Source organism: Aptenodytes forsteri, unplaced genomic scaffold, assembly GCF_000699145.1.
Source record: "Aptenodytes forsteri isolate BGI_AS27 unplaced genomic scaffold, ASM69914v1 Scaffold360, whole genome shotgun sequence".
Lineage (NCBI taxonomy): Eukaryota > Metazoa > Chordata > Aves > Sphenisciformes > Spheniscidae > Aptenodytes > Aptenodytes forsteri.
The window spans coordinates 1,086,002-1,098,570 of NW_008796109.1; the positions used below are offsets into that span (position 1 = coordinate 1,086,002).

At 35.6% G+C, this 12,569-nt stretch overlaps 1 protein-coding gene across 1 annotated transcript in view; it reads left to right on the forward strand.

Annotated features, from left to right (window-relative positions):
* The window catches only part of CFAP54 (cilia and flagella associated protein 54), a 162,708-nt gene that overhangs the window by 143,939 nt on the left and 6,200 nt on the right, over positions 1-12,569 (forward strand). Inside the window, 7 exon segments of the mRNA XM_019474036.1 lie at positions 950-1,055; positions 3,295-3,400; positions 4,156-4,248; positions 4,767-4,908; positions 7,022-7,222; positions 8,479-8,687; positions 11,883-12,068. Coding sequence (XP_019329581.1) covers positions 950-1,055; positions 3,295-3,400; positions 4,156-4,248; positions 4,767-4,908; positions 7,022-7,222; positions 8,479-8,687; positions 11,883-12,068 — 1,043 coding nt within the window.

The following is a 12,569-nucleotide window of genomic DNA, read 5'->3' on the forward strand; positions in this document are numbered from 1 at the left end:
GTGTAAGCACTACTTAGCAACAACTAAAACATCGGTGTGTTATCAACATTATTCTCATACTAAATCCAAAACACAGCACTCTACCAGCTACTAGGAAGAAAATTAACTCTATCCCAGCCGAAACCAGGACAGTGGCATTATGTTTTGCACGAGGAGGTGTTGGTTTGTTAGGATCCCAGCCAGAAACACACTCAGACTCTGTAAAGTTTCTCTTAAAATGCCATTTATTGGAATTAACACTATAAAGAAAAAGAGGATAGTGTAAATAATCTTATGTCCCTTCAGATGCTGAGAACCCCAAGTTATGCAGTATTGAATGGGTTTCCAATCAGGGTGTAGCACAACACGCAGATCCTGTCTGTGGAAAGGTTGCCTCATTTTGGTCTTTTGAGACATTAGAGGATTTTCTTAAAAGAAAACAATTCTATTCATCATTTCTACTGTCAAAGAAAAAGCATATTCACATAAGAACTTCTTGCTGCACTTTTACAGAAAGGGCAGGTGGTGTAATCACTGGTACTGAGAAGATGCTGCCAACAAGCTCTTCTGTTACAGCTAGCTGGCTATATTTATCCTGTGGCTAAGGGATGTGCACAGCACAACACAGGCCTGAAGGCCACACTGTATGTGCAGCATAGCGCAGCACAGAACAGGCCTGTGCCTGCGCATGAACTCCTCCATGTACAATGGTCTTCTAGGTAGGATCACTACATGTTAGGAGTCATTATGATTCCAAATTTTGATTATTTTAGCTACTTTATGAAGTAATTTGCTATACAAGCATTGTGCATTACATTTTAAACAATCTGGAAAAGATTTTACTTATCAGGAAGAGAATAGATAATGCACTATGTTGTTCAACTTTCATGGAGGGAAAAACAGGTTGGGTCTTACAGAAAAAAAAAAATAGTAAAATCTTGCAAATTTGCTTTCTGTATTTCTTTCTTAGGTAAGGTAGAACGCCAGATAACTGAAGCAGGCAACAAGTCATCTCGAGCTGTTGAAGCCCTGTTGGAAGCTATAAAACTCAGCCAGCAACATGACCAAAAATTTGAGTAAGAAACTAGCTATATACCTTTCAAAATAATTTTAATCACACATGAATATAGTTTTTTGAAAGTTTTCTGAGATTTTGTGTGGGACTTCTATTATGAAGTGTCTTTTATGTTTTGGAGAGTTTTCTTCTATTGCAGTATAGAAGAGCTACTGTATATTTATTCTCTTATTTAAAACAAAGGCTGAGAACATTTAAAAGCATATTTTAGAGTATACAAAGTTACAGCTTTCTGTTCTATTTCCAAATTTGTACCCTCTCTATCAAAACCAGGAACAGAGCTATCAATTAAACAGGGGTTTTATTCATATTTCAGAAGATGAGCCGTGGTCTGCCCCCTTCCAGATAATAGAAATCCAGCTTGAAAAGGTTAGCAGCCAGAAACAGTCAGAAGAACAGAGGCAGAAGGAGCATAGGAAATGTGTTTGTAACAGATACCAGGACAGTGACTTTGGCATTAGTTATCAGCATAGAAGATGCCTGAAGAGCTGAGCCAAGCCAGCCAATAAATTCTGTCAAGCACCTCTGATACATTGGACTTTATTTTTTTTTAGTTTCTTGACCAGTCTAAATGAATAATGTGCCATGCCTGGTTACAGACAGTGTAAAGGCAGCAATTTACCTTGCTTGTTTGGGTATTCTGTTACTTAAGTTAATGAACCAGAACTCTGAACACAGAAGCAGTAGCATAGTTATAAACCTCTACAAGCAGTCAGCATGATGGGAGATAGTACAGAAATGGACTGTGGTGACGTTTTGCAAGTTTAATTTGCTATACTCTTATTTAATTTGCTACCGTCTTTCTAAAAGAATGTACAGCAACATCGATGGACCTTGGCTTTTATATTTTAGAGAACTAAACATCCCAATCCCCTTTATACAAGCCCTCTGATATCTATGGGATTGTTTAATTAAAGTTGTTTCTTGATGTCTCAAATCCTTTTTTGTTAGCAAGACTAGAAATTTAACTAAATTGTCACCACTAGGTGTAGAACTTGCCAACTTCCCACTTAGTTTGCCCTATCTTGAACTGTACAGCACTCTTTGACTTTTGTATTTTGCTTTACACAAATCATATCAAAGCTGGAACTTATTGTACTATATAAACAGTCAACTCTGTGCAATATGACTCTGTCCAGAATAGTAACTGCATGAGCAGGAGTTTGTTGCTACACTTAGGAAAGCTAATTCATAGCGGAGATCTGGAGAGATCTACAGAGCCAGGAGGAGCCTGCATAAAAAGACTGTTATAAACCTATAGTGAACAGAAATGTTGGAGAAGTTCTCCAGATAGTGACTTTCAGCAGGTCGAGGGAAGTAATTCTGCCCCTCTACTCCGCTCTCGTGGGACCCCACCTGGAGTACTGCATCCAGCTCTGGAGTGTTCAGTACAGGAAAGATGTGGACCTGTTGGAGCAGGTCCAGAGAAGGGCCACAAAAATGATCAGAGGGATGGAACACCTCTCCTGTGAGGACAGGCTGAGAGAGTTGGGGTTGTTCAGCCTAGAGAAGAGGTGGCTTTGGGGAGACCTTATTGCAGCCTTGCAATACTTAAAGGGGGCTTGTAAGAAAGATGGGGACAGACTTTTTAATAGGGCTTGTAGCAGTAGGACAAGGGGTAATGGTTTTAAACCAAAAGAGGGTAGATTTAGACTAGATATAAGGAAGAAATTTTTTATGCTGAGGACGGTGAAGCACGGGAACAGGTTGCCCAGAGAGGTGGTAGATGCCCCATCCCTGGAAACATTCAAGGTCAGGTCAGACGGGGCTCTGAGCAACCTGATCTAGTTGAAGATGTCCCTGCTCATTGCAGGGGAGTTGGACTAGATGACCTTTAGAGGTCCCTTCCAACCCAAACTATTCTATAATTCTGAGTCTATGATTTTTGCCTGGTTTATAATACTACTGTAAAAATAACTGAAAGGAGAGGGAAGTATAGGAGGAATATGCAATTTATTTATGGAACATTTGTTGCACATAATGCAAATTATATTTGACATACTCTTAAATCAATGTGTTATTTGTTAAGCATACCATAGGGATGTTTTAGACTCATTAAGACTTTAAAACAGGATCACATGGCTTTCTGAAAGAAGATACACCTTAAGTAGGTGGTGAGGGCTGGATAAATGATTTATTTGGTGAGGCTGTCTGGCTAGTCTTATGCAGGCGTTGGATTGTGTCATTGTAATGCTTTCTTTGATAGTAACATTGATTGTTCTGTGTGTTGTTTCTTACAGGTTAGTAAGAAGATCATACCTTGAAATAGCACTATTATATTTGCATTTTGCTACAAATAATGAGGATATGCCACAGACAGATAGGATGGTGCCTTCCAAATCAAACGTATGTTTTCTGTCTTTCGGGTAGTGGCCTCTTCAAAGCAGGAAATATATTTCTGTTAGAACATGGTGCACCTTGCCAGACTATTACTTACAGTGACTTATAAATCATACTGATACTGAAAATCCTACTAGAAAAATCACACAAAGAAATCATATAGTACAGCAGTGGAATTTTATCGTTTGATGTTATTTCTCATATTTATTGCATTAAAATATTTTTCTGTATAAAACAGGAAGAAATGGAACCAACTGTTTTCATTTCTGATTATATACTAATTAATTTGTACCTTGCAAAGAAAACATAACATTCAAACCTTTTTTTTTAAGTGGTAATATTTATAATTTAACAGATTTCAATTTTTTCAGTACAAATATGAGTGACAGCATGAGAAATATAAAAGGCTTTAACCACATTAAAGTGGCTACAAGCTGTAGATTCAAAGTGTAATGTGTAACATAAGACAAAAGAGGTAATTAAGATTCCAGAAAATGGAAAATTATAGCAAAACTGTATACAGTAGTGACCATAGAATGAGCTGCTCTGAGAAAATTTTTACAGGAGCAGCCAATTAGTATGATCTGGATAATTTTTTTCAATTTTAGCAATTAACCCATGGATTTACAATCAATGCTGATTTTTACAACTTGCAAATAAAAAAAATAATTCTGTAAGTATGAGGACTTCTTTCTATCTGTAAAATATATTTTACCATAATACATTTAGAATCCTAATTATGAACTGGTGTATAATTTTAGATCACTTCTGGAGAACTGTCTTCTCCTGAGGAGGCTCTGAAATCAGAAGGCTACAAAGTACAAGCCTGGATTGCAGTAAGAGCAGCTACACAGGTTGGTGCAATATTCTGAAGAGGTAATTTTTTGTTTTTTTTAATTTCATCTTATGCTACTTACACAAGCAGACAAGACAACGGAAACAAGACAGGAATTAAAGTGTCCTGAAATTCCTGGCATGGGTCTTATTTGAGGAAATTAAAATGGACACTGTCCGAGTAGTGCATTTAATCTCTCTTGGACAGATCTGACTCTGTTTACCTCAACTTTGATTCAGTGCAAATAAAACAGCACACTGCCTGATATGTATTTGACATGTGGGTAGACATCAGTGGCATCCAGGTGAGGATATCTGATTTGAAATCACTTATGTAGTAATTAAGCTGTCAGCAGTAATTATTTATTTAAGTATAGTATGTACCATATGTCAGAAAGAAATAGAATATTTTCCTGACTTTTAAAAATATAGTATGTTGAGTAATTAATTTTTTGTCATCATCTTGCTACTCTCAGATTTTAAAATCTGTATAAATATTGTAGTGAACTGGTTCTGAATAAAATAAATATTATTTTAGGTCAGTGAAGCTGTGCTTGCTTCTCAGCTATTAATTGGAATGAAGAGTGTTAAAGAACACAGCATGAAGGATGCAGTGCAACAAAAAATCCCAGACTTTGCTTCCATGGATCTTCTTGCTTCATACAGAGATTTCTTATCTGGTATTCCTTTATACCTAGTAATATTAGAACATTAAACAACTAATAAAATATATATGCCATGTAATCTAGTAATACATATAATATCTTATTTTCATTTATGAAAAATTATAGGTCAGATTTGGAAAGTAAAAGCAAAATCCTTGTCCTGCATAGCAGTATAAAATATTGAGTAGACCTAATGGGTCTTAAATATCAGCCTGTGCATGTGTTCAATAGCTTAAGAAAAACTGCATTGTTTGCATACTGTGGCTCAGAAAGACAAAGTGCACATACTGCCATACTTTTAGAAAAACAGATGGACCTTCGTCACAGGACTTCCCCAGACTTCCAGAGTAGGTCTTGGCCCACCTATCAGTCATCACTGCTTTTTTTTTTTCAAACACTGATTTAGAACAGATTTTTTCCCTAGGTATATTAGCTTTTCCTTGGAGATTTTCAGTTTTTCTTTTGATTATGTAAAGACATGTTGGTGTTGAATAGCTTGTCTCTCCCTGCCTGCCTCCCGCCCCCAAAAAAACCCCCACCAAACACCAAAACCAACAAACCCAAACTCTTGCAAAGTTATCTGCCTGGGTCCTGTATTCTAAAAGTCAAAGTCAGAATAATAAAAAAATTTTCACTGTCTTTCCAGTCCAATGGATTATCATTTAGAGATGCTTCCATTAGCTTGGTAGAACTTTGCCTTTGCCTGGTTTATTTCCAGCTTCTACATTTATTTTACAGCTAATGGAGTTGATGAAATGGAAGGTTTTGATTTAAAAAAAAAATTAGTGAAACTAGGAATTCTGCGATAATGGTCGCCAGATGTTATATAAACACTAAGGCAAAATATCTATATTTATTTTTAAACTGGGAACCATTAATTTAGTTACAAAATTTTGGTTCAGTGGCTTAATGTCAGTCATCCCAATTGACTGACAAAGATTGAATTGCTCTGCCTGATAGTTGCTGGCAAAGCTGAGCAATGTCTACTTACTGTACAGTGTTTAAACATACGTGTTTTGGTTGGTTTATGAAAACAAGTGTTGTATGCTAAGACCTTCCATCAATCTGATTGTTTTGTACTAGCTCCATTTGCTTATAATTACAGATCATTTTTTCTTTTAGCAAATGCAGCAGGTGTTTCTCCTGATAGTTCTGTTAGGCAATACAAAGAAGAATAGAAAATGTAGAAAAGCAATAGTAGGCCAAAATATATAAAGGTAAATTGAAATGGAAATGATCAGCACAGCATGCTAAATATTTTCTGTAAAACCATTAGTGAAACACATTGTTTAAGTTTCATCTATAAAAAATGTGGCCATTTTAACTGAATTCTGTTTTTACAATTGACAGTGAAATAGCAGGAATAATGGAGACACTCAGATTTTGTAGAAGCACACGTAATTATTTTCTGGAAGTTTACTATTAGGAATTACTGTAACATAATGTTTGTTCAGTTTGGAATGAGAAACAGAGCACAAGAATTGTGTAGGCTTTTGAGAGCGCCATGTAGTAATCAAGTGAAAAAAAAATTGAATATAAGCAGTGATATAGTGATAACTGTACTGATATTTTTTTCCTCTTTTTGCGTAAGTATAACTTTCAGGCAGCACCAAAAAAAAGATTTTCTTAGTCCATAGTCAAGAACACATTTAATTGATAATGTACTTGATATCTAAAAGGGACTGGATTGAAGCTAACAGTAAACATTTCAGAGTACCTAACTCTTCTGAGTTCAGGTCAATATAACTGGGAAGTTCAACTGCTGTAGTTATGACTGATGACTCCTAGTATTGTTTCCATTTAGTAAATATCTGCTATTGAACAATGTATAGAAATAATGGTTCTATATTTAAACTCAGAGAGAGAGAGAGCACCTTGCTCTCTGCCCCTTTTAGCTTCTTGCAAGGACCAGTCAGATTCCTGGCCATGATCTGAGAAATAGTTTCCTTACTAGTTCAACTTATATTAAAGCAGAATAGAAAGAATTTTCCTCTTATGAAAAACATAACCGGGTTCACAAGTTACATTTTTAGTTACAGATTAGTCAATTCCAACACAATGCAGAAAAAGCTTTTGAATTGCAACCATTCACTTAATGTCTATTGTTGAACTGTTACTGGATTTGCAGATGGATACAATGTTGTCTCTGAAAGTCCCACAGCATCTTCTACTGAAAACAAACAAATCATACAAGACAAGCAGAGCCAAAGTGAAGGAAGAGAAAGTCTTGCCACCAAGGCCAGCCAGAAGAAAGAGACAATAACATGGGTTCACTTAATTCGTTACCACAGTTATTTAAAAAGACTTTATAACACAAACCTTCTATTTGGTATGAATTTTTTCTTCCTTCTAGAAAACTGCCATAGGTGAGATATTGTTCTCGGGGGCCAACAGTGTCAGATTCTAAGGCTCTCATCTGAGATAGCCTTGTTTTGAGTTCCTTTAAATTGTATAAATGTGAAAAAATCTTCACTGAAATCAAGATTTATGTCAGTTTACAAGTGTTGTAAGTGAAGATATTATTACCTTTTTTCATAATTATTCATACGCCTTCATGATACCAGGAAAAGCATCCCTCTAAACTTAATTGCTATTACTATATCTGAAGCATTTTTTAAAAATTCATAATCTATATTTATTTTTATTTCTAGATACATCAGACTTAAGTCACATCAGAAATAAATCTGTTCAGTTTGGGGGCCTGTTTGTGAGAATTGAGTGTAGTGTAAATGAGAAGGCTGAGCATTATTGAATGTGTTTTGACTAAACCCCCAGATGTTATGTACATACTTGGTTTATTTCACTGTAAACAAAAGATGGTAATAGATAGGACCTTTCAAGAATCCATTAATTTCAGGGCCCTAATACTATGCATCTACATCTGATGGCCAGCTGCTGGATATACAAGTGACAACCTGATAGGTGAGAAGAGAACTAGATTGTACATACAGGTGCTGCCTAGAGAGAAACCTAGCAACACTGAAAATAATAATTTCAGAGAGGGTTGGGTTTTTTCCTTGCAGCACCAAATGAAAGGAAAGTATTCTACCTCACCACAGAACTACAAGGACAGTAAGGTATCTACAAGTAGGTGTCAAAATGTGCATGTATATATCAGCTGTAGTTACCAATGATGGAGCCTAGGGAGTGAGTCAGCTGATCAGCCACTAGCTGTCTAAATTAGAGTCTTAAGAGCTCTTAGAGCTTCTTTTGACTGTATTGAATAAATAAGCGTTTATTCTAGTGGGTGCTTAGACATCTAGTGAACATACTGATGCTTACACATCTAATTTTAAGTGCCTAAACCTCAAAACTGCACCTCCTGTTTTATGCTACTTTATAATGTCTAGACAGAGCTTGTTTCATTATCGGATCTCCAGTGAAAAATTGCAATACAAATAGCATAACCTAGTAATATTTAAGGACAATCAGTATAATTGTTAGAATTATATTTGAATGCATTTATTTGATATTGAATCAATTTACATATTTTACTATATTTTCAAAATTTCTGAATATTGAGTAGCTGTAGAAACTTTACTTTTTAATGGCAAATGATGATGTAATAAAAGTCTCTTTTCAAAGCTGCCCCTAACTCAGGACCTGGATCATTTTCTGCAAGAGATGGACACTTTAGTTCTGTTTTTGACACGGGGATTGTTCTACGCATAGCAGAAATGCATTCCTTTCTTAAAAAACATCTGTTTGAATATTCAGTGTGTTGCCTTGAGAATTTCCCAGAAGAGCTACATGAGGCAGAATTGCCACTTGGTAGGCCAGCTGATTCTTCAAAGGTACTTATTTTCTTTCTGATGTTTCAAAAATATGTATTATACTTGCGTTTCGCTCAGATTCTTGCTAGTTCCAATGGTGATATTTCTGAGAGCGCTATAGAAGAATGAAATTCATTACGCAGAGGCTCAGTGCAAAACCAAATCCTGTGCAAGCAGTGAAGGACATAGTTAACAAATGCAAATATCCTTGCGTTATTCATTCCTGCAAAAATGATCTCTATCCCATGCCCAGTGTATTTAGACCCTAGAAGATTAAGCAGAATGACATTTAAGAAGATTTCGTTATTAGTTAATTAAGTTGGCTGTGTTATTTGGTAGGACTGAGGCTTTTAATCTTGTAGATCTCCATGTTTCATACCAAAAATGTCCTGATGTTTGCTTTGTAATTTGTATGTACAAGCCTCTATATTGTTAATTTGGTCTATAATAAAAACATGATTTAAAAAAAAAAAAAATTCTTATTTTCTCAAAATTTGTTGAAGGCCTTGTGTGCCAATTTTTTTCAGTGATTATCAGCTGGCTAGAAAATCAATCTTTTCAGATCTCTGGCTTGCGAACAGCCTATTTGAGCTTTCAAATGTAGGCAGCTCAGACTATATTACTCAGAGAAATCTTGAATTGGAATACTGCCATGGCATATGTATTGAATATTGAGTAGTAAAAGTCTTTGAAGATTCAATGTAAAAATAATTGTCTTCAAAGTTTCTCCATCCCACTTCTCACATTAATAATTATCCTAATACTAAAAAATTAAAATGACAGGTTACTCTCTGTGGTTTATTTTTTACCTATTATGTTCAGTATTAGAGGGAGACAGGGGAGCCTTGAGGAGTAAGAACTTGTTATCTTATCAAAATGAATTAAAATACTTTCGTGAAAGTAGCTCTTCTAGAGTTGGTGAACTTTCTGCAGTATTGGACAGCATATCATTACCCATTTCCCAACAAAGAGCTGACTGTGCCACTGAATAAATTGTAAATATATGGTATGTGACATTTATAACAGCCATTGTATATAAAAAATTATTTTACTCTGTCTGCTCTTCTTTTGACATAATTAGTATTACACTGTCCTAGAATAGTAAGCTTCAGAGCTCACTGTCATGTTCGTGACAGGTGCAAGCTGCATAATCATGTGTTAGCTTCACTGTTGTAGACAGCTAACAAGCATAAAGCTCTTACTTTTTTTAATTCTAAGCTTCATTGATTTTTATCACAATATTTTTATAAGGTTTAACTATTCAAAAGGCTGTATAAGTTATTTTTAAAAATGTTACTGTAATTGATACTGGGATTTTTAACAGTACAAATAGATATAATTTTTGAACGAATGATTTTTATATACAAGGTTGTTTCACTTACATGTGTCTTTGTAATTCTATTTTTGACTTTTGAAGTTTTTTTTCAGCTCTGCTGAACAAAGCATCCAAATTACATTAAGAAGGCTATAATTAAAATTGTGTGCCCTATCACATTTTGCATGCTTGTTTTTCATTCCACTCCATGATAGTATGTAGGATTGGAAACACTTAACTAAGACAGTTTGTTGTTTTCAGGCTTTTGAGAAAGTTGAATAGATAAATATTTACGTATGTAATTCAGCAACCCTCCAGTTTGACAAAAGCAGTTGTAATATCCTTCCTCAAAAAGATTCAATATGATGTAAATAAAAGATGCAGTTCAGTGAAAAAGAAAACATACCACACATTTTAGAAAGAAATATATATCGTAAAATGGACTTTTAAGAGCTCTAGTTCAGGGGCACGGCATAAATTAGGTTGTTCCCACCTCCATATATGTGTTTTCTCATAATTTTATTCACTCTCCATGCTAGCAGGATAGCGGGTGATTCATTGCCAAAACTAAAGTCTAAGATCCCGAATGTAGAAGATCCTTGTAGTAGGTGGGTGATCCATGCACACTTCATGGCATACCGTGGGTTATGGCCACTGTTACCACTGCCTCAGTGTTTAGAGTCTATGTGGCATGGAGCATCCCCAGTTAATTGTGCCGTGCTATATTGAAGGCGTATCCATATGCTCGAACGCATGACTTCAGCATGCATGACTTCATCTTTTACCTTCACTTCTACTGTATTTTGATGCGGGATGGGAACTGGCTTCATGAAGTAAGATTATGTCACTGTGAAAAATCCATCTTCTGCTCACCTGGATTTACTGCCCTGTATCGGTCATGAGCTGTATTTTCTGAAAATAAAGTGGGTAAAATTCTCCAGGTTTTTTCAGTGATGAACATTCAAAATTAAAAAAGAACTAACTCCCCAGGCAGTTGTTTTCGGTGTCCACATTTTGGAATCAATGATGGAGACACTAACAGCCTTTTCAAATATCTTCAGCATTTCCCCAAAATGTCACTGTTTGGCCTCCTCTGTTCTTTGCAGATCTGCGTAACACTTTAAAAAGTAGAAATGGTATGGCGCTGTTCAACCTTTAAATAAAATATTTTACAATTTTAAAAGAGGCTTTTATTCATGAATGAATGTTGGTTGACAGTATTCCTCTATTGCTTCCCTGGTAAATGATGGTTAAACTGTAACTATTTGATGAATAGCCTGCTAATGTAATGAATGTTTTGACAGTATTCCTCCATTGCTTCCCTGGTAAATGATGGTTAAACTGTAACTATTTGATGTGCTAATGTTCCATATATATTTTAGAAAATAGAAAATATGACAAATCCTCCCAAATGAAGTGACTGAATTTTCAGTAGGTATCACCCTTTGTTAGTTGCATAACTAATGAGAAAACAAATAGGTAAACATAAATAAAGCATTAGTCTAGCATTCAGATTACTATTTTAATTATCAATATGTATAGCAGACAAATTACTTTTTCAGCACTAAATTTTGTATGGTCAGCATGTCAAATAATATCTTTTAGCAAAAACCATAACGCCATAAGGAAGATAAGTAAAATGTAACAATCATTGTTGCTGTAGGTGTCTCTAAGTCAGCCCAGAGGTCCTTTGCATTACCTTTGGAAATGTCTCATCATGTGAACTTTGAAAAGCCTTAACTTGGTAAAATGGACACCTTTTAAAATTACTCCTTTACCTAAATAAGCATATATTTGTGCAGGAGTGAAAGTCATACTGATTCTAGTAGACACTAGATTACAACAGATTTTGCATATTACACTAGGAAAAATACAATTTAAAAATTTCTTTTATGTTTCAGATGTCTCTTGAAATTACTGGAATTACATCAAAGATGTCACATATGAGAATAGCTTCTCCAGTTTCTGTCATCGCAGAAGCAGACAGTCAGGCGGAGAGTAGGGCAGCAAATGCTTCAAATCAGGAAATTAACATTCAGTGGTATATTCCTCCTCTGGCAAAGCCATCAATCTATACAGAGACTAAGGTATAACTACACCAAAGCAGTTCCTTAGGTATTGGAACAAATTAAGTCTCATTTCCGATGAATATTTATGTTATGACTGATTAGCTTTTTAATTGAATTATACATATGCCAATTGCCAAGCTGGACAGCAGGGAGCTATGTGTTTACTCTGCCACAAACTTGCTATGCAGGACAAACAGAATGCCCTGACAGTTTTTTGGTGGCAGGCCAAAGAAAGACTTTGTTGACCGTATAGAGCTTCCAGGCCATGTTGTATTCATGCCTTTTTGCAGGTCCTTGATGTCTTTAAGACCTCCACTCTATTAAGTTTGGTTAGAGCTGACCAATACATTCAAACAATACTGTTCGGTGGGAGGCTGTCGGAAAAGCAAAGATACACATATACAGGGAAAATGGGATTTTGTAAACGTCTAAGAAACCAGACTAAACATGAAAGATGAGAGAGACTGGAGGGTGGCAGGGAAGCAAGAGACTAGGACATGGAAAATTTTATTTTTAAAC